The 19,797-nt window shown below is 34.7% G+C and overlaps 1 protein-coding gene across 3 annotated transcripts in view; it reads left to right on the top strand.

Moving 5' to 3' along the window:
• LOC123314089 (E3 ubiquitin-protein ligase UHRF1-like) overlaps window positions 1-17,540 on the top strand; it is a 54,680-nt gene extending 37,140 nt beyond the window's left edge. For 2 of the 3 annotated variants that reach the window (XM_044899205.1, XM_044899212.1), the window contains 4 exons: window positions 16,120-16,331; window positions 16,425-16,698; window positions 16,750-17,130; window positions 17,185-17,540. In XM_044899205.1, the coding sequence (XP_044755140.1) occupies window positions 16,120-16,331; window positions 16,425-16,698; window positions 16,750-17,130; window positions 17,185-17,331 (1,014 nt within the window). In that variant the 3' untranslated portion in view covers window positions 17,332-17,540. Of the gene's footprint in view, window positions 1-16,119; window positions 16,332-16,424; window positions 16,699-16,749; window positions 17,131-17,184 lie in introns of those variants that run through there. The other variant, XM_044899207.1, reaches the window with a different exon arrangement.
• Window positions 17,541-19,797: the final 2,257 nt, after the last annotated feature.

Raw genomic sequence — 19,797 nt, 5'->3', positions numbered from 1 at the left:
TATCTCAAGAACGTGGGGACAACACCTGGTTCTGTCACTAGGGCAAGAAAAGGGGTTCTGGACGTGACAATGTTCAACGCAGCTTCCAGAAGAAGTGTTAAATCTTGGGAAATGTTGACCTAACCATCAATCTCTGACCAAAGGATAATCGAATATAAAATAACAGGGGAGGAACTGATCTACCATTAAGATTCATCTGAAGCAAAACTTACAACAGTTCGAAACTAATTGGCCAAACCTCTCGGACTACGATCTGGAACAAAAAGTCTATTAGGGAATTTTGGAGGCCTTCCACTCCAGTTATCCACTCCCGTAAGTTTGGACGAGTGAGGATGCATCTAATTAATCCTATTCGTGCATGGACTCATGCCGACGATTTTGAAATCTTTGGTGATCTAGGCTCTATTGAAGACTGCGTTTCCTGCAGCGTGCTTTGTGGACTAATTCTTGATTTGGTGTGGCAGAAATCAACTACCATTGAGCATTTTTGAGTGCAATGTCACCACGTACACCAGGAAAAAGGACTATTTATTGTATAGTTATAGTCTTGATGGCAGCGTCCTGAGCAAAAAAAACGGAGATAAAAGATCTTGGCGTTGTTTTGATCAAAGTTTCACATTTGTTCCTCATGTTAATCATTTACTTGGTACGAGGCCAAGAATGTATGAATTCATCGTGCGTAATAGCAGATATTTTCTGATCCGGAAACCATGATTTTGCTGTTCAATACATTTGTGACGAGCAAACTGGAGTTTGGATGCATTGCTTGGAACCCAATATACGATTGCCATACACATCACAATGACATATATTCCGAGAGCTGGCGACGAAAATTGGCAAAAGATTTGTAATGGATCATAATTAAATATGAGTTAGTTTTGATGGTGTATATGAAACAGCACCCACGCTAAAAGGTCAGGTAGTGGAACATCTGACGGCGACGCCCTTTGATTTATATAAAATTACAATATCCGTACTTTGGGGTGACTGCTGACTGCCTCTCTTCTATTGATTTGTGGTCTGAATATTTTATTCACAAATAATATATGATATTTGAGCAGTAAATGCAGTTTCAGCCAATACAATTCTTCTGAAACAACATCGTCAAGGCAGCAACCGAGGCAGCAACTTATGTGGTGTACTTACACACCGCGTTTCACTAAAATGAGATCTGACCACTTTTTCAAGTTTTCTGTTCTATTAACTAGTGACAATTTTCAATCATTACAAAATACTTGTAGAGTGTGTTGTAATTTCATATACCTACATCAAAGCGCGTCGCCGCTAGATGTTCCACTACCTGACCTTGAGAGTAGGTGCTGACTTATATACATATCATATTAAATTATACGCCAGTACAAAACTTTTGCCGAATTTCGTTGCCAGCTCTCGGACTAATGGAGGCTGTTCAGAGAAGTTTTTTCGAGTAAGATCATGCTGTTTTGTTGAATAAATTCGGTGCAGTTAAGCTTGATGTCAGGAAGGGCTTTGTTTGTTTGAGCTTCCTTCCTGGACCCTTGAATGGCACATCTACTCGCTAGAGTAGGATTTCATGTAGGACGCCCAAGTTCTAGACCCGTACGCTTGTTCAACCTTACTACGCTCAGAACAAATATATTGTTTCAGTCATCTGTGTACAATATGATTTGTTTTAAATTCAATCAGATCTCGCATCTCTGTGATATACACTTTGACAAACAGTCCTTATTAATTAATATATTACAACATATATACAAAAGTTTACATAATTTGTAGAACTTTTTAATTTTTGTGGTGAAGTCACTTCTAATCCCACAGCACTCAGAATACAAAAGGTCATGGCAAAATGAGTAATCAACCCCACAATATCGCTCAATAAGCCAGACAGATAATTCACCGAAGGAGAACAGGAACGATCTTTCAGTTTTTCCAAAACAACCTTCACAGGTAGTAAACCCATAACTAGAATCGATACAGCAATATAGACCAAGAAGAAGGAAGATTGGGATATTTAAAAGACGATGTTTGGAGTGGGCAATGAACACCTTCAATCTATATAGATCACCAGAAGTGTAAAGAGAAATCCTAGAAGAGATTCGTCTTCATCTTCTGAAGATAACCAGAAGCTGCTTAGAATGAGTCATATACACAGAAAATGGAGAAGGACAAAAGTTCCCTTCACACCAAAATGGGGACCCACAATCTTCAAGAACAATTAATTCAACATCGTTTCTATTGAAGACGATGAAGAAAGTAGTAGATAACAACATAAGAACATAGTATCTGGAGAATACACCAATTCACAAAGGCCAGATGGCCTACAGGACGACCGATCAACAAAAACTGCTCTGTATGACCGTATGACTCCTAGGTTCCTGGTCCCTCGGGAACTAAAGGAAATGAAGAGGCAAATACACTTGCCTCTAGCAACAAGGGAACTTGACGTTTATTCATCCACTGGAATAAAAAAATTTTAATTCACAAGTGAAATGAGATGACATAAGCATAAGCGGATAAAGCGATACCTTTCATGTCAATTTATAAATCCGATAATTCTCTGGGAAGTGTTATCGTTTGATTTCCAATTGAAGTGGAATAAAATTCACGTGAGTTAAAATTTTTTTTCATTCGAAAAAATAATAATGACAATATCAGTTAAAAGAACACCATAAGGGCACTTCAATCGGACCTGCTATTGCTCTAGAGACAGAATCCAATTCTTCACCTAACAGACTTTCTTTATGACCTTGGAGCTTAGGAAGCTAATTCATTTCAGTTGTGCAAATACAACTTGGTTTACTTGTATACACAGTTGCCAGATTTCGGACGCAACATTATGCGTCGTGTGAAAGATGTATATTGACTGTATATCAGTTTTCATCATTTGAAGCGCCCTCGAAGCGGAATTTGCGTGAACTAAAAATATACTTTAGGTTTCATGAGACGCACTTTACTGCGTCTGGAGATATGTTTTTCAACATGGAATAACTCTCTTATCAAAGGATGAATGAAATCTATAATTGTTCCAAAGATAGCTCTCGACGTCCTTCACGATTTGCGACCACCCCTGTCGTTGAATCCCTCGAAATACCAGAGAAAACTTTGAAAAACAATGCTGCGTCCGGTATACGGACGCAGTATTATTCAGGACGCAATATTGTATGGCCCAAAGACAATGTATGGACGCAACATAGTATGCTGGATAAATATATATATATATATATATATATATATATATATATATATATATATATATATATATATATATATATATATATATATATATATATATATATATATATATATATATATATATAGTTATAAAGTGTTAATACCACCTCCAAAATAGTAACTCGTTTAACGCTCTCACCTCATATATATCGATGTCACCTCCGAAATCGGAGGTGACAACGTTTTGCCTTGTTTTTTAGCTTGTTAGATTCAGGAGGCTTCAGGGACCAACATATCAAAAAATCGTTTTGAGGTCACAACGCACCCCCTTTATGTACTGAACAATCTTTTAGTTCGAGTGTATATCACTGGCGCTAGTGTGCTGAGCTGTATATCGGAGAATTACTCTGAAAGACTCTTTGCTCGTTTGCACCTCCGAAAATGGCAACGTTGTACTGTGCAAGCAGATGTAGACAGGCGGAATATCAGTATACGGAGGAATTAAGTAATGAGAGGCGCAGCGCGTTTTCTCCTCCATTATTGCAAGCCAGGCGGCATATCTCAACGATTTTTTATCGCATTCCTTTGTAGGGGAAAGAATCACGTGAAAGAGAACCAATCTTGGCTCTCTCGAATGGGATTATGACTGTTTATATTTCATCGTGCGTATATCTATGCATCCGTTGAACTTCTTTCATCTCAAGCTTACACTATAATTCTGAATTTGGCGAACTATTTCATTACCTATCTGAAAACGAATCGATTTGAGTCTTGTCCATAATGATATTTCTTCTCTCTATGGAAATGATCAATATAGATAATACTACCTATTAGTATAACGAATAATCAGTATTGTATCATTGCATATAATAAAATAACCTGTTCAGAGAAAAACATTTTTTGGATAAGAAAATTCAGATGTTAATGGTGATGAATATTCAAGGACAATGAGCCAATCCGAAAATTTTCATTTCAGAATCAGGAGAAAAAAATGCTACAAATTTCACAATATCACAGAAATGAACAACGTCGGCTAAACCGAATGTTTGACATTGTGTTATTTCAAATGGAACGCTCTTTATATTTTTCTTGAATCAGATTTCTCAAAGATTTTGAGGAATCCTTTGCTCAGAAACATCTCTTTTATTATCGATTATGTTTAAATATTGGATTTTCCCAAAAATTTGAAGAGCTTGTAGCATCTCTCTGGTTTAAATATTTCAGTGATGTATCATAAAGAAAATTACCAATTATATCGAAACAAGTAAGATTTTATGAAGAATTCGCCAAAACAGATTTGCATTTTTCGATAGATCATACAGGGTGTAAGGGAAAAAATAAACAATATTGAAGTCTTTGGAAGGCCTCGAGTCAACATATTTTGAAATTGCAACCATATTTTTGTCAAGATATAATGAATCTTCAAAATGAAGTTAATAATATAGATACATACTCGGATACATATGATTGAGATACAGATGATTGATTAACTTCTACTATCTAAAATAAAAAAGTACATAGATAAAATATAGCTATATACAGGATATCTGTAAACAAATGCGAAGGAATAAGGGAGATGATTCCTTAATGAAAATAAGCGGGGGTATTTCCTGTAAATTTTCCAAATTGACAGCCCTTCCAAGATACAGCCTTTGGAAGGCGATGACGAGTTTACAGTTTTTAATTTTTTTTACAGGATCTAAAAAACACTGAGTCATAAAACTATACATATTATGAAGCACTGAGTAGATTGTTACCAGTTTCAACTTCGGCAAGCTCGTAGTTTAGGCGGTAAATTCCTATCGATTTTTTCAATGTGTCTCTCCCTTAAATTCAAAAATTTCTGTGAAAATGTTGAAATTTGAGTTATTATGCTATTGTCATAGAAGTATACGAAACTAGCAGGTCGGGGGATCCAAGATTTCGGGCCGATTCACCTTAAAAAAACATAATAAAATGAATTTCGTGAATACCTACCGAGGCTGAAAACCACTATTCTCCGCTATAAAAAATTAGTATTATTCCAATAATATACCGACTTAATGAATGCTACATTGCTATTACTATAAGGCCCAGTTGTTCAGTTCAGGATGAGGCCGAGATTTAAGATGATCCTAGATCATCTTACAGAACTGAACTGAAATGTCAAAATCAATCTAGGATAAACTTTAATCCCGAACTGAACAACTGCTATACATGTAGAGTTTCGGATTTTGCGAGAATCTACTACTTTTTCTTCAAAACAACAACTACGCTGAAGGAAATGTGATTGACTGTTAGCGACGCGGAATATCAACCATCTAAATTTTGTAGTCCATACAAATTTTTTTGAACTCTCATCATACTATATAGCAGTCGGATACTGAAATCCGTCATTTGTCAAAATGAGTTGTAAGTTCATAGACTGACCAACATTTTCGAAAGCTATTGATCTATTAATTAAATCGTTCTATAATTGGTCCTAAATTGACAGTAGTATTGTGAAAAACGATATGCAGCGGATTATCTAAACACGAAATAAATTCTGAAATGTTTCGGATCATAAGGTTAATTGAATAAGTATCTTGTTCGTATCATTTGTTGAACTTCATTATTCTAAATATTCTTCAATGAATGAAAATATAATATCAACACACATAATTTTTTGATTTATTCGTCATCAAATCATTAAATAAATCGTTTCTCGAAAAGTTTCGAGTCTTGGGGCAAATATAATATTGAATTATTTACATCATTATTTGTCGAACTTTAAAGTTCTGAATGAATTAAAATCTAAACTTGACAATATACGAGACAGTTTTTGCAAGAGTTTCAATGAAATCTGAAAATTTTCATCATTCTGGAGCATTCTGGACATCAATAATTCTCGAATCCTCCATGGAATAAATTCAATTTCATCCAATATAACACGCAAAACGAAATGTTACTCGAACTCATCTTGAGCAATTCGTTCCTAAAAAGCTCGAATCAGGTAGAAAAGTTTGAACCCTTCGTATCAGCATTAACACGTGTTTTGCAGTAAACAGATGCCGATTTCATTTTCAACGGGCAATGTAACCAGGGTCGGGGGGATGAACCAGAGTCTCTGGATGAACGTTTCTCACAACAAGAAGAATTTGAATTTTCATATGAGGGTGAGGGCATTTGTTTCAAAATTTTCAGAGTACAAGGAGTATACAGGGTGTTTCACGAGTAAACAGACAAATGAAAACCGTGAATAGAGGGCATTGCGCTGAGTTCAAAATCACCCCATATACAGGGTGTCCCAAAACTAGTGAATCGAACGTCACACCACGATAGAGTAAACCAAATATTATCGAATGACACCAACATTAGTTCAACGAAAACGTACCGTTTCCAAAATAATCAGAATTTTATTAAAATACCTAAAGTTTCCGATTTTCGAACTATTTTTCTTAATAACAGGGCCAGTTTGTGAAGAAGGATATCGATTTTAAATTATATTGAACTAAGATTATTGTTTTATCTCCCCTAATTGAAATTATTTTAAGTAGTTAATCGATAACCATAACCTAAGTCTCGACCTAAGTTGATGTTAATTGAAACAATTGTTTTTTCTACATGATTTTTAATACTCAGATTAAACAGGGGTGATAATATGGGAGAAAAACGCTATCGGCAACAGGTTAGGTTTCCTCAGAAACCGTACATTTTCGCTCAACTAATGTTGTTGTCATTCGATAGTATTTGATCTACTCTATCGTGGTGTGACGTTTGTTTCGATAGTTTCGGGGCACCCTATATATAGGTTTCTTCAGTGTTTTTTGAAATTTCTCGAATTTCCGTTCGGCTATAACTCCTGAAGTTCTCTATCAAGTCGACTGAAAATTTATATTTAGCCTTGAGTTGTTAATTTCATTGAAACAGAGCATTTAAATTCGACAAAAATCAGGACCGGGCTCAGTGAGGCTTTACTTAACTTCAAACTCATAAAAACACCGTGTATGTAGTTTTTTAATAATAATTTAAACTTTTTTGTTATTTGCATTATTATTGTCTCAAAATGAATTGATTTTTGGGTTGCCCTACCTGTTGATCATGTTCTAGAAAAAATTGTTTTGGTCAGACGCCTCTAAGGAATAGAGGACTTCATGAAAAATAGAAATTCTGCAAAATAGTCATTCACAATGATGAAATGTTTCAAAATTGATAATGCACAAATATGGATGGAAAAACTACGCTATCTTGAAACTAAATATTAGAACTTGATCTTCAGAATTAATCTATTTTTCTATGGACAACTAGTTGTGTGAATGAAAACAAAGAAAGAAATCGCGGGGTGTCAGATCTGGAGATCTAGCAGTCCAATGTTGGGGTCCTACCCTTCAAATGAAATGACCTGAAATACTGGATATGGACCAATCCATAGATTTCCATAGATCCAATAATGAATATAACGGAATAAGTGAAGAATTCGAAAGTGCATTTATCATACTTATTCGAAGTGCCAATCATTACCTTCACTAAAAGACCAAATGAGGTGAAAATCAATTCGAAAAATTACTTCAGGTCCACGTTGTCCATAAAAAGCGATTCATTCGGAAGATATCAAGTTATAATTATTATTTTCATGATAGCGTAGTTTTTTATTGCTATTTTTGTTTATTATCAATAATAAAGCTTATTATCACTGTGAATGATTTATCTGAATAACCAGATATGCTAAAATATCAAAAAAGAAAAAATTCAGTTGCACATTTCCAATTCCATTTTTAGATTTCCACATCTGATTGGCGATCATATTCATACCATTAATTATTGTGAAGTAAAAGTCAATATGCAGCGCTGTTTTTTCTAGTGGCATTTCACCACCAAATAATTATTCATTAAAAATTATCCACTTATAAAGCATACCAAATTTTCATTGATTTTGAGGAAATCTATGCAGATACCTGAAAAATTCAAAATTATGACGAAAAAAACTACAAACAGAGTGTTTTGCATGAGTTTAAGTTTGAATATGGCCTCAATGAGTCCGGTCCTGTGTTCGTCAACTTTTAATGTTCTGTTTTATTGAAACTTACAAGCTTAAGCGGATAATGAGTTTTTAGCCGAATACAACTGAATTATTTGGAGTTATAGCTGAACGAAAATTCGGGAAATTTGAATAAACTCCTCTGTATATCGGAAACGGAATGCACAAGACACACATATGAGGTGTTTTTGAACTCAGCTCAATGCCCTCTATTCACGGTTTTCGTTTGTCCGTTTACTTGTGAAACAACCTGTGTACTGAAAAATCGCAAAAGACACCTCGAGCAATTAAGAAATGCCTATAAATCGAGGAGTTTCTTTTGATCAGCTATGATGGAAAATGTCAATATCCAGATATTATTATTATTTATATAATAATATCTCGAAAACCAGGGCACTTTTACCAAACGTAAAATATATTTATCTGAACCGCCAAAGAGTCCTCTACGCCCAGGATCCATATTATCCATTCATTACGCCACACCCTGTATAATTATTATCATTATATCAATGTATTGAAAATAAACAGACATGAATACGAGCCAGTTGTTTTGTGAGGTGAAGCCCCTCTTGCTTCAAACATCTTTTAATTATTTTGACTACTATTCACGCAAGATGATTTTTGTTGAAGAATTCAACATTCTTGTAATTATCCGTTTATTTCTTCAAGAGATACCCATTCCCTACCACCTTTGATTATTCAACTCAATGCTAACACTGCATCAAATGCATTTCATCTTCGGGTTGATTTTTTTTAATTCTACAACTGATGTAACGTCTTCAACCTCCAGCCAAAGAAGATAAACAACAGTAATTCTCCTCAAGCTACTGATCACTTGTATTTTCCATATAAATAAATAGATTTGGTATGTCTTCAATCAGTTTGTATAAACGTCAATTATGTTCGTTACATATTTTCGACTCAATATTTTCCGAAGTGATTTGACATTGTGATGAAATACGTAATTACTGAGAGACTCACGTAGAACGGACTACGTAGCACTGATTTAAAACTCAAGAATGTTTCGACAAGCGTCTTAACCCAACATTTTCGTACCATACAGAGTGAAAGGTATCCAATTTCCATGGCCAATCCAGTGCTAAAATGAAAGTGAATGAAGTATAGAAGCTGAAAGTAAAACGTATATCTTTATTGATTCATTCAGGAAAAACATTTATATGAAGTTCCTAATGTCGTGAATATAATGCCCAAAAATTAGACTACTATTTCATACCAGAACAAATTCGGTAAAATTGTCTTTCGAATTAATCCTATATGTCACCAAAAATTTCATTTTCATGCATCATTCATTTTGGGACCCATATGGTATTAAACTCCCTTATCGGACGAAGTATCGTAGACATAAGCATATTTATCCAAAACTGTCCAAATTCATTTACACCGAGATCACGAACCTTATCAATCAATTATCAGCGTATGAAGTTTATTAATATTATCTAGTATCGTTCTCGAACTATTTACAGGTTTCAATATGTGTGAATGAATCGGAAGAGCAGCTGTATTCTATATATGAGTAGAATTCGAGCTGTCTTACTTTCTGTCCTCCTAAAATCTGACAACGTTGCGGGAGGTGAGAGCACACTACTAATAAGAAATATATGCGGAGGTAGTAAGGTCTGATTCGTTTGAATAAAAATTTTTCGATAAAAATCTTTTCCCCTCTTTAGGTACCCCTGCTATTTAACTTCCCCTCTACATATATAAACAAAAATTATTCCAATGATATAACTCCTTCACCCGGAGGTCAGGTCGCCCAATGAACTTAACGGAGGTAACAACGCACTACGGGTTCATATATATATATATATATATATATATATATATATATATATATATATATATATATATATATATATATATATATATATATAATTCCCGCCTAGTATGATGCTTCTTGACAATTATTTTTTCATTTTCTTCATCATTTTTCATATATTCCTTTACGTCATCCTCTGTTACGTCCCTGCTATTGGACCAACATACATCCATTGTCTTCGAATGGCGCCCTGAATTGGTGCAGTTTTATTAGCTGGTTTCGTTCTGCAACGTGTGGTGTTATTTGTTTTTCATCTTCTTTTCGATACCGTTCTCCATTCATTTTCCTCGTTTGCTCCTTTGTTTGCGGGTCTGTATACTTTGGAAGAGTCAACCTCTTTGATTTTTAGGATGTCAGTTGTCGATGTTGACTGCATACCATTCGATGGTTGGAGTTGACTTGTTTGTTTCCGTGTCGCATTTCTGAAAGTTTTTCGATTTCTTATCTTGTTTACTTCCATTTTTTATTAGTTCTTCGTAGTTTCTAAGAGCAAATCATTATTTTGTAGTAAAATTGCATTTTTACTTTCAACTCATTCAGCAATTCCTTCAAGTATTGACACTGCATCTATTGAAGTAAATTAAATAGATCTTCTCTGTATAAAATAATAAAAATCCCATGTATTTGACAGACTTTATTCAACCAAAAACTACTCATTTTTTTTTTCAAAAACTACTATGATGGATCAGATTTATGTTGACATAAAAAATTATTCAATGTCTAAAAGACTTCAGGCTTCAACACCTTCCCTCAATGAATCATTCTTGTCAAATAATGTGTAATGCCAGACGCAGCGTTTTTGACAGAGACATTTCACCAGTTTAAAAACGTATCAGACAAAGTCGATGGCCTCTCTTCTTAATGGGCCTTTCGTGCAGTCATCAGTGGTATGGTCTTGATCTCCAAAATGTGGGAAATTGACGCAGAAAAATTAATTTCTTGAGTTTAGAAAAGACCTGCTTTAAGGGATATCAGGGAAGCCGAATGCGGTGATCGCATTTTCCGAGAACAGCTGGAATTGGATTTACCTGTTTTTCTTAGGGGTATATAGACTTTCTTATTATGGTGTTTCTTTTCTTCAGATTGCGTTTGATTTAATTCTGGAGCTCTTCAAATGAAGAATCAGATTACAGGAATCTGGTTACAATGTTGAAATTTAGGCACAAGTTTATGAAGAAGCATTTGTCCAGATTCAACTGTATCGCCTATATTTTTATTCTTTCAAATATTTTGAAATCGTCAGCGTGAGCTAAGCATTGACATATTGACAAAATCTAAAACCAGCTCCTGTATCATTTAAAAAGATTACAAACAAGATGGCCCCCAAATATTTCTTGATAAAAGAGTTCCGTCTATTATGATGACTTGCAATTTCTGATATATTCTTTTATTATTAGAAAAACAAAAATTTATGGTGTTCTAAAATAGTTTATATCTTCTTCCATTAATTTCGATTTCCATGAAATCTTGTGATCGTTGAATGTTATTATTGCCCGTTTGCATCGAGTTATTTAAGCCAGGCTTAATTATTTCTCTGATTTCTATAGCAGTTTCCATAGCAATTACTGAATGACTCAACGCAAAGATTATAGAGTAGAAAGGTAGGAAACGCCCTCATATCTAGTACTAAAAACCGAATACATTTTGGTCAGTGAAAACACGCTTGACAATGAGATGGCGCTGAAAACGCACTGCCAATACAGAAAAACTTTTTAATAACAGTTTTCTGTTTTTTAATTGAGGGGCTCGAAATTCGAATTCTATCCAATATCGACCTTGTTTCGATCAGAAAACAAACATCCTGAACGACAAATGAAAAGTATGATTTTGTTTTGTCATCAGGATGTTAGTTTTCATCTAAACATTGTTTGGAATCAATTGATATCAATGAAAAACGCTGATGGATGTGCTATATTTTTATTTGCAGTTCATAAAAAATTCACAAAAATTGGAATTATGAAGCTTTGACTAGGACACTAAAGTATATGGTGATCTGCTATACGTCGAAGGTGTTATTTCTGTGCAATAGGTTGTTTTGCATTAATAAACTTAGTTGAATTTGTGAAATATACATATATCAGAAATTAATATGAAGTAATATTCAATACCATCATAGCATACACATTCCAGTTACTTACATATGTACGTATTATTTATAGAATTTTCAGAACCACATATAAAAAAAACTTACAAGACCTGTATATCAGTATAGTTTCTTGATACTTTTTATTATGATTTCCTTATGAAATTGATTAATGAATGAACAAAACACTCACAGCAGGTTTCATAAAACTTCGACTTTCCAAACAACAATTTGACAGTCACTCGGTTCCCAAATGGAAATCAATATAACCTCAGCATTTCTGAATATATTGAAAGAGTAGCAATTGAGAATCATTGAATGGACATATCATAATTTCCCCTTAATAGGCCCTACATGCAAGGGATACTTCCTACATTCAACAATTTACTGGGATGAATAGTTCTCAATTGACCTGCAGTAAAATGTTCACTGCACATGGTGTAGTCAGTTGTATTTGCTAAAGTCATTGTCTTAACCCTTTCAGTCACGAATTTTTGTTTCATCATTGAAAAAATATTGGACCTGTGGAATCTTTCCTATTATTTTAATTAGGATTTTTCATATCTTCATTCCAACCCCAAAACGCCCCCATCAGGAGTTATGACATGTCCCCAAATGAGGACACTGTGATCAGAAGGTTGTCGAGTAAGATATTAATCATAGCTATATCATAGTTTATTAGTTTATTTAGAATTTATATTATATGGAAGAAAACACAAATTGAACAATTATTTTTTATTGGTTGCATTATGAAAGTCGAAAAAACAATTCTTTTTCCTATCTAGACATAAATGTATATTACATTTGACGCAAAAAAATTTGGTTTTACCTTTACAACCTGGTTTTTTACACCTGTCGAACGATTTTTTATCGCTGACTAAAGCAAGATGCCCAACATTGTCTAATTGCACCTCTGATGGTGGACGGAATTCAACCCCTGCTCTTTTCGAAGGACCTCTCGATGGCACTGGACTCTGGTTACTAGGTCGACCTCTTTTCGTCATTGATGGCTTATCTACATTTGACAGTTACATCGAGAACTAAAACAACCTGACTTCCTAAATATCTAACGCTGGTTTTTACTTGATCAGTATTTGCATATAATAATTCCCACACTGCACGATGTCCCCAAATGAGGACGCTTAGAACTTCTTCGAAAACTCTCTTACCTTTTGGTCCAGTTATAATTTCTCACTGAATGATGCACTTTTACCACCATGGAAAAAAATTATTAAATAGATCGATGAATCCCATGATCAATGAAACCGAAATCAATATGTCCAGATCACGACCTCCCTGGAACACGGAAATGGGGTGCGTGTACTGGTTGAACCACTAGCAATTAGATATCGCTATGTACGACAAATACAAACTACATATATACCCATTTAAGGACAATGTTGGCAAAGCGTACTTAATAACGAGATTCGTGAATATCAGCCAAGAAATAGTATGTCCTCAAATGAGGACGCGGTGACCGAAAGGGTTAACGCCCTGAGAATTTTATCCGATTCACGAGTTTTAATTTTCCTTAGTTGGGTGAAAAACTTAATCTCTGTAAACTCATTTTATTTCTTGATCCACAGTTCTTCACCATTCAATAATTTTCGAAAAATATTTTGGTGTTTTCATCAAGAAATAAGACAAAAAATTCAATTATCAGCAACTAGAACGAGCTAGAAGAACAAAAAGCGATACGAGAATCAAAACATTCAAAACCTCTTTGATCAAAATAGACTGCTTACAAAATTTCATATATTTTTGCAAATGGCACTCAAATTAATATTTTAACCAGTCCTAGAATCTTAAAAACACGCTTGACACACAGATGACGCCCAAAACGCATTAGTCGCCTCGTTTCCCATCTTTCTACTCTATAATCTTTGGACTCAACGTGAAATGATTACCAGAAACAATCAACAGTTATGTAATTAAAATAGGAAAGGGACTGGTTTCCCTTGCCTCTCCTTCTCTCCACTTCTCAAACTCAACACGTCTCCAAAACTTACGAATAACGATGATCCCTTCTTGCGATAAACCACGAACTGAACAGCATGTACGTGTAACATGTGTTCTCAATGCGAAAACCCAAGTCTGTTGAAAAATGTGGAGGGAGTGGGAAAGTAAGAGATCGAGAAGGGATTTTAATATGGAAATAAATCCTCTCAAATCTTAAACCTATGTTAATTCACCAGAAAGAAAAGAATTAAGTAATGAAAATTCGATTCAGTATGGAACACCGATTCTCTATAAATCCAGAGTAGATAGAGATATCAAGGATTGTGAGCTATCATATTCAAGGACTTGCAAAGGAGGCAAATTTTTGCTAAGAAACGAAATTTCTTTCTGATAAAATAAGCATAGAGAATGAAGGAAACCAAAGAAATTGCCTGACTTCGACATGTTGGATTTGGACACCGAGATACAAAGCATTATCCTTGGTATTTATCCCTTCTTGCTGTACAGGATGTACAGCTGTCAGGCAGTTGAAAATGAAAACGTTAATCACTTCAATGAAGTTTCTGGCTGACGTTCTCTTCGGGAAAACTTCAACTTTATCCTATCTGGTTCATGTCTGGCGATCTAGGCGGTAGTATGAAATTCTGGTTCTGAAGATACTTGTTAACTGACTATGATTTCTGAGGTCGAGCATTATTGTCCACAAAAACGAAATTCGCACTCCGGGTTACCTTCAAAATTGCAATCAGAAACAAAACTGTAGAATATTTTACTTAAAATTGAGTTCCTTTTGTTTCATGTGTTCCCTTATGTATTCCTTGCATATTGCTTATGTTTAATGTAAAACGGCAAATTTCACGACAAAAACGGAATTTTGTAAAATAGCGTGTATCGAGAAAATTACGAAGACCTCTCGAGGTATCGACCCTACAATAGAATGAAAAAATTAGTGAGGACTTCAATATATCTGAGTTCTTAGCTGAAAAGAAGGATATTTCTTGCTTTCCTATATTCCCTCCCTGTACAGGGTATCCCACATCTGTGGGGTATGTCCATTATCTTCAAAGATTGGGGATTGCGGTTTTCGCGATACTGTGCTACTTTTTTATTAACTGAAAAATGGCACAAGCCATCTGATAGCTCTTATGGTTTTTGAGATATGGGATAGAATTGTAAGTATCACTTTTCAGGCACCTCTCGTATATAAGTTATCTACAAATTTATTAATGAAGTTAAACTTGTTTCGATGGTTTTTATTCGTAGAATCCAGTACCGTAATTAGTTCTTTCCCAGCACATGTTGATTTTTAGTTATGGAGCAAACTGCGTTCTTTTCTATCATTAGAAGGACGTGCGGTAAATCTTTCAGAGTTAATTCGTGTTTATCATACCATGGGAGTGAATTTCTTGGGTTGAAATTTTCACTGGGTGTACCTGGAGCCAGTCGGTTTTGGCGTCCCCAAAATGCCTGCTTCTGTATGATGATTTTCATTAGATCGTATAAAATAAATCAACATATCGTATTTTTCACCGCCAAAGTAATGTCAAAGTTATAGCTGGTTAACTTAGGCAATTTTTAGCCATCCCACTTCATTTGCTGCTTAGTTTTATTTGGACGATAGTAGTAATAATTAATAATCATCGAATTCGTTAGCATTAAGTATAGTTTGTTGTAAAAGAAGAAGCAGATTCTTCTTGCTGTTGATGATTCAATAACACTTCAAAACTGATGCCTTTTTCAAAGTATTCATTTTCTATAGGCTAAAACACACAAAAAGAGTGACGAACACTTTACTACAGGTACAGGGCGGAAAAACGGGTTCGACGAATTAGGTCTCTGCTACCCGGTTGCAGAAGTTAGGGTCGGCAAGGGTCTAGAAATACGCGCCTTCAAAACACTTTTATTTCATACAATTTCTATGAAATAAACGCGGTCCAAAAATTTCATATTGCTAAAAAGATTCAAACGGCAATTAAATGTATAATGATTTTGGCAGATATCTCAATCATTGAAATATTTGTATACCAAATGACTTGTAGTTACTATTGAATGTGGATAGATTAAAAATTTTAATTGTCACTATATTTAACATAGGTATCAGAAGCTGGAATACACAGACCTCTTGTAGCTGGAATCCATGGTAAGAGTAGTGAAGGAGCTTATAGTATAGTTGTGAGTGGTGGCTATGAAGATGATGATGATAATGGAGACGAATTCGAGTATACTGGAGCAGGTGGCAGAGACTTGACTGGAAACAAACGAGTGAATGGTCAAACCTGTGATCAAAAGTTGACACTGTCGAATAAGTAAGTAAATTGAGTTGAAATTGAAGGTGAAAAAATTTCTGCTGTCGAAACTGTTGAAGCTTCTTTTTTTCACTTGTTGCTTCATACATCTAGGGCCTTAGCCTTGTGCTGCAATGCGAAATTCAATGAGGACTCGGGTGCTGAGGCATCAGATTGGAGGGCAGGTAAACCAGTTAGAGTTGTGAGAAAACATGGAAAATCAAAATATGCCCCAAGCGATGGTTATCGGTATGATGGAATCTACAAAGTGGTGAAATACTTTTCTGAAAAAGGAAAGTCGGGGTTTATGGTTTGGAAGTATACCTTGAGACGAGATGATCCGAGTCCGGCTCCTTGGACTAAGGATGCACCAGTTTTCGATATTATCGTAAGTATTTTTTGGACATTTGGAATTTGTGATCAGTGTTTTTTTTTTCAGTATCCTTCCGATTATCTGGAGATCGAAGAGGCAAAAAAAAAGAAGAAAGCTCTTCTAGAACAAAACAAGAAAACAAACAACGGTAAGAAGGAAAAAGATGATGGTAAAAAGGGTTTGAAGCGAAAGCAAGTAAGTTTACTTGATATGCAAATCATAAGTAAAAAACCTAAGCTGGACAATGAATTCACTTTGAGTGATGACTGCAATAATTGGATTGAAAAAGATATTGAAAATGAGCAACATTGGAAGGAATGTAAGGAAAAGTTGAATGAAGGAAAAGCTGCATTTTTGGACAAGGTGATGGAAATTTTTATGTGCATCTGTTGCCAAGAACTTGTCAATAAACCTATTACATTATCGTGTAAACATAATGTTTGTAAGGTTTGTTCCTCATCTTTATGAAGTCGACATTATTTAATACGTTTTTATTTATAGGAATGTTTGAAAAGATCTTTCAAAGCGGAAATTTACTCATGTCCCTATTGCAGACATGACTTGGGTAAAAATTATGTACTTGACATCAACATAGGATTATATGATGCCTTGAAAGGACTTTTTCCAGGATACGAAAAAGGACGTTGATATATTCATATCTGTTTATGTTGTAATTCTATATGTTCCAACCTTTACTTTTGTTTGATTTCTATATTTATTGTTGTGGATTATAAAATTTAAAGTATTTGCTGGCAAATGTGTCAACTTGACAGAATTTCAGATTTATTTTTTGTAACTGATATGCACTTCATTGTATTTTAACATAATGAAATAAACTTCTTTGAATGTTGCTTTAATTATCTAAACTGAAATTCAATGAATGATACAAAAAACACATATTTATGTTTTTGACTAGCTGTACCAGCCAGTTTGGAGGACTAATTTTTTCAGAAGAAATTTATCCTTGAACTGATAATAGAGGAAGCACAAATATCACTTCATTACAGGGCTATTTAAAATGAGGACTTAGCCTCCTTGAAGCCGTCTCAAAGCTAAAAGCTAGAGGGCGAGCTGTAGGTGAATAACTTAACATCAATGATGCTGAAAAACATGTCAATTGAGTTCCGATTGCACTTATTTTTAGGAAATAAAATTAAATATTTTTCTTCCACCCCTTAGCCGCAACCCCATGCAACTTATATCTTTAGAAACTTAATTGACAAAAAATATATGAAACTTGATTGATAGATAAAGTCACTTTGTTTTCATTCGATAATTGCTATTGTGGTGAATCGTGGGGGTAAAATTCTCAAAATCATATCGGGGTGTTTCTAAGAACTTTTGGAACACTCTGAGATAGTTATTTACCCGAAATATCGGAGTTTTTCGGGGTGAAATAGAAATATTAGCACCTGAAAAAGTGCGGCTATTAGTGATAAGAGACCATAAGAGTACATATGGTGTAAGACAAAGGATTAAATAGATGAATTCGCAAATCAGTGGCGTATCCACTAGAGGAGAATGAAATGCGAGAAATGCCATATAGAAGGCGACAAATATACCCGTTTTAAGTGTGATGCTTGCCATTCATTGTAAGGAGTGTGCAGCATTCTCAGCCTCCGAAGAGAAATGCTTTCCACTTACAAAAAGGAAGGTAGTTCTCTACTGCCCACAGTGTCGTGAGGAACTGAATAATATGATGCAAAAAATCAGGAAACTTAAACAAGAAAATGAAAACCTAAAAGAATCTAAGAATTTGCTACAAGAGAAAAATGAATCTCTAGACTTACTTAAATTGAAAAACGAGGAATTAACCAATGAACTTTCAGAGATGAAATTATCTAGAGAAGAAAAAATAGCGATATTGGAAAAATCCATCTCAGACAAAGACGATGTTTTGACCACTTTGAACGAAGATTGTGAGAAGAAAATGTTTGAAACTGAAATATTATCGAAGGAAATCAGAAAGCTGAAAGAATTAGAGGAGAATTTGGAAAAAGAGTCACTGAATTCAACTAATCGAAATAACACAATTAAATTACATATAAAAGAATCAATGGATGAGATGATGAAACAATTTTGTGATAACATGATACAAAAATGGGAGACTATTGTTGACTCTTGCTAAATTTTGAAACACACATAAACCAAAAAATAAAAATGTATCTGAAGAATCATCAAAACAGATTTACAGTGACACAAGAAATATTATGTCAAGTGAATCCAAAACTCCTACTAATATCAAACAACTACCAAAACCAGAAGCTACACCATCTACTTCACGAAATCAGAGGAAACAAGTAATCTCAAAGCAAGAGCAAATAGATTTAACAAGGAGCACTGAGACGAAACATATTCCAAAAACAAAAAATTCAAATGCAAGAATAGAAATCGCTAATGAGACAAGAAATCAGCAGAACAGTGATAGAGTACAACTACCCGAAGAAGTAAGAGAAGTGAATTCTGATTACACATTAGTACAATCCCAAAGAAAGAAAAGGTTATCACCAAAAAAAACATCGAATGTTGGAACGGCTCCATTAGAGAATGAGGAAAATTCAGAATTTCAAGGAAGGGAAACAAAGGAAAAAAAGGCCTGGCTTTTTATATCCAGAGTAAAGGATCAAGTTACAGAAGAGATAATTAGAAAATATATCTCACAAAAACTTAATATAAACCAGAATGAAGAAATTTCTATAAAAAATATAGAAACATATCACAAAATACAAGATAACGAATGTTTCCAAATAGGATTGTCCATGAAATACAAATAACAAATCTATGACACAAAATTTTGGCCAACAGGAGTAGCTTTTGCTCGCTACAATTTCTCATTGGAGAAAATGAGAGGAGAAAAATCAATTGAAAATTTTCAGTTCGAAACCCAATAGATACAGCTAAAAAACCCCTAATAGCACAAAGTAGTCCTATGGACATCCAAAGGACGTCCTCTCCGGACATTACGGACATCCATGGGACGTCCATTTCTGGTACAATGGACGTTCTATGGACATCCGAGGGACGTACAAATGTCTCAACTTTGAACCGAATTCGGAAGGCCATCGCGGACGTCCAATGGATATCCCGTTGGGACCATCATTAGCTATCTCAACG

The sequence above is a fragment of the Coccinella septempunctata genome, chromosome 1, assembly GCF_907165205.1.
Source record: "Coccinella septempunctata chromosome 1, icCocSept1.1, whole genome shotgun sequence".
In the NCBI taxonomy this organism is placed as follows: Eukaryota; Metazoa; Arthropoda; class Insecta; order Coleoptera; family Coccinellidae; genus Coccinella; species Coccinella septempunctata.
This window is presented reverse-complemented; position numbering and strand designations above follow the sequence as displayed.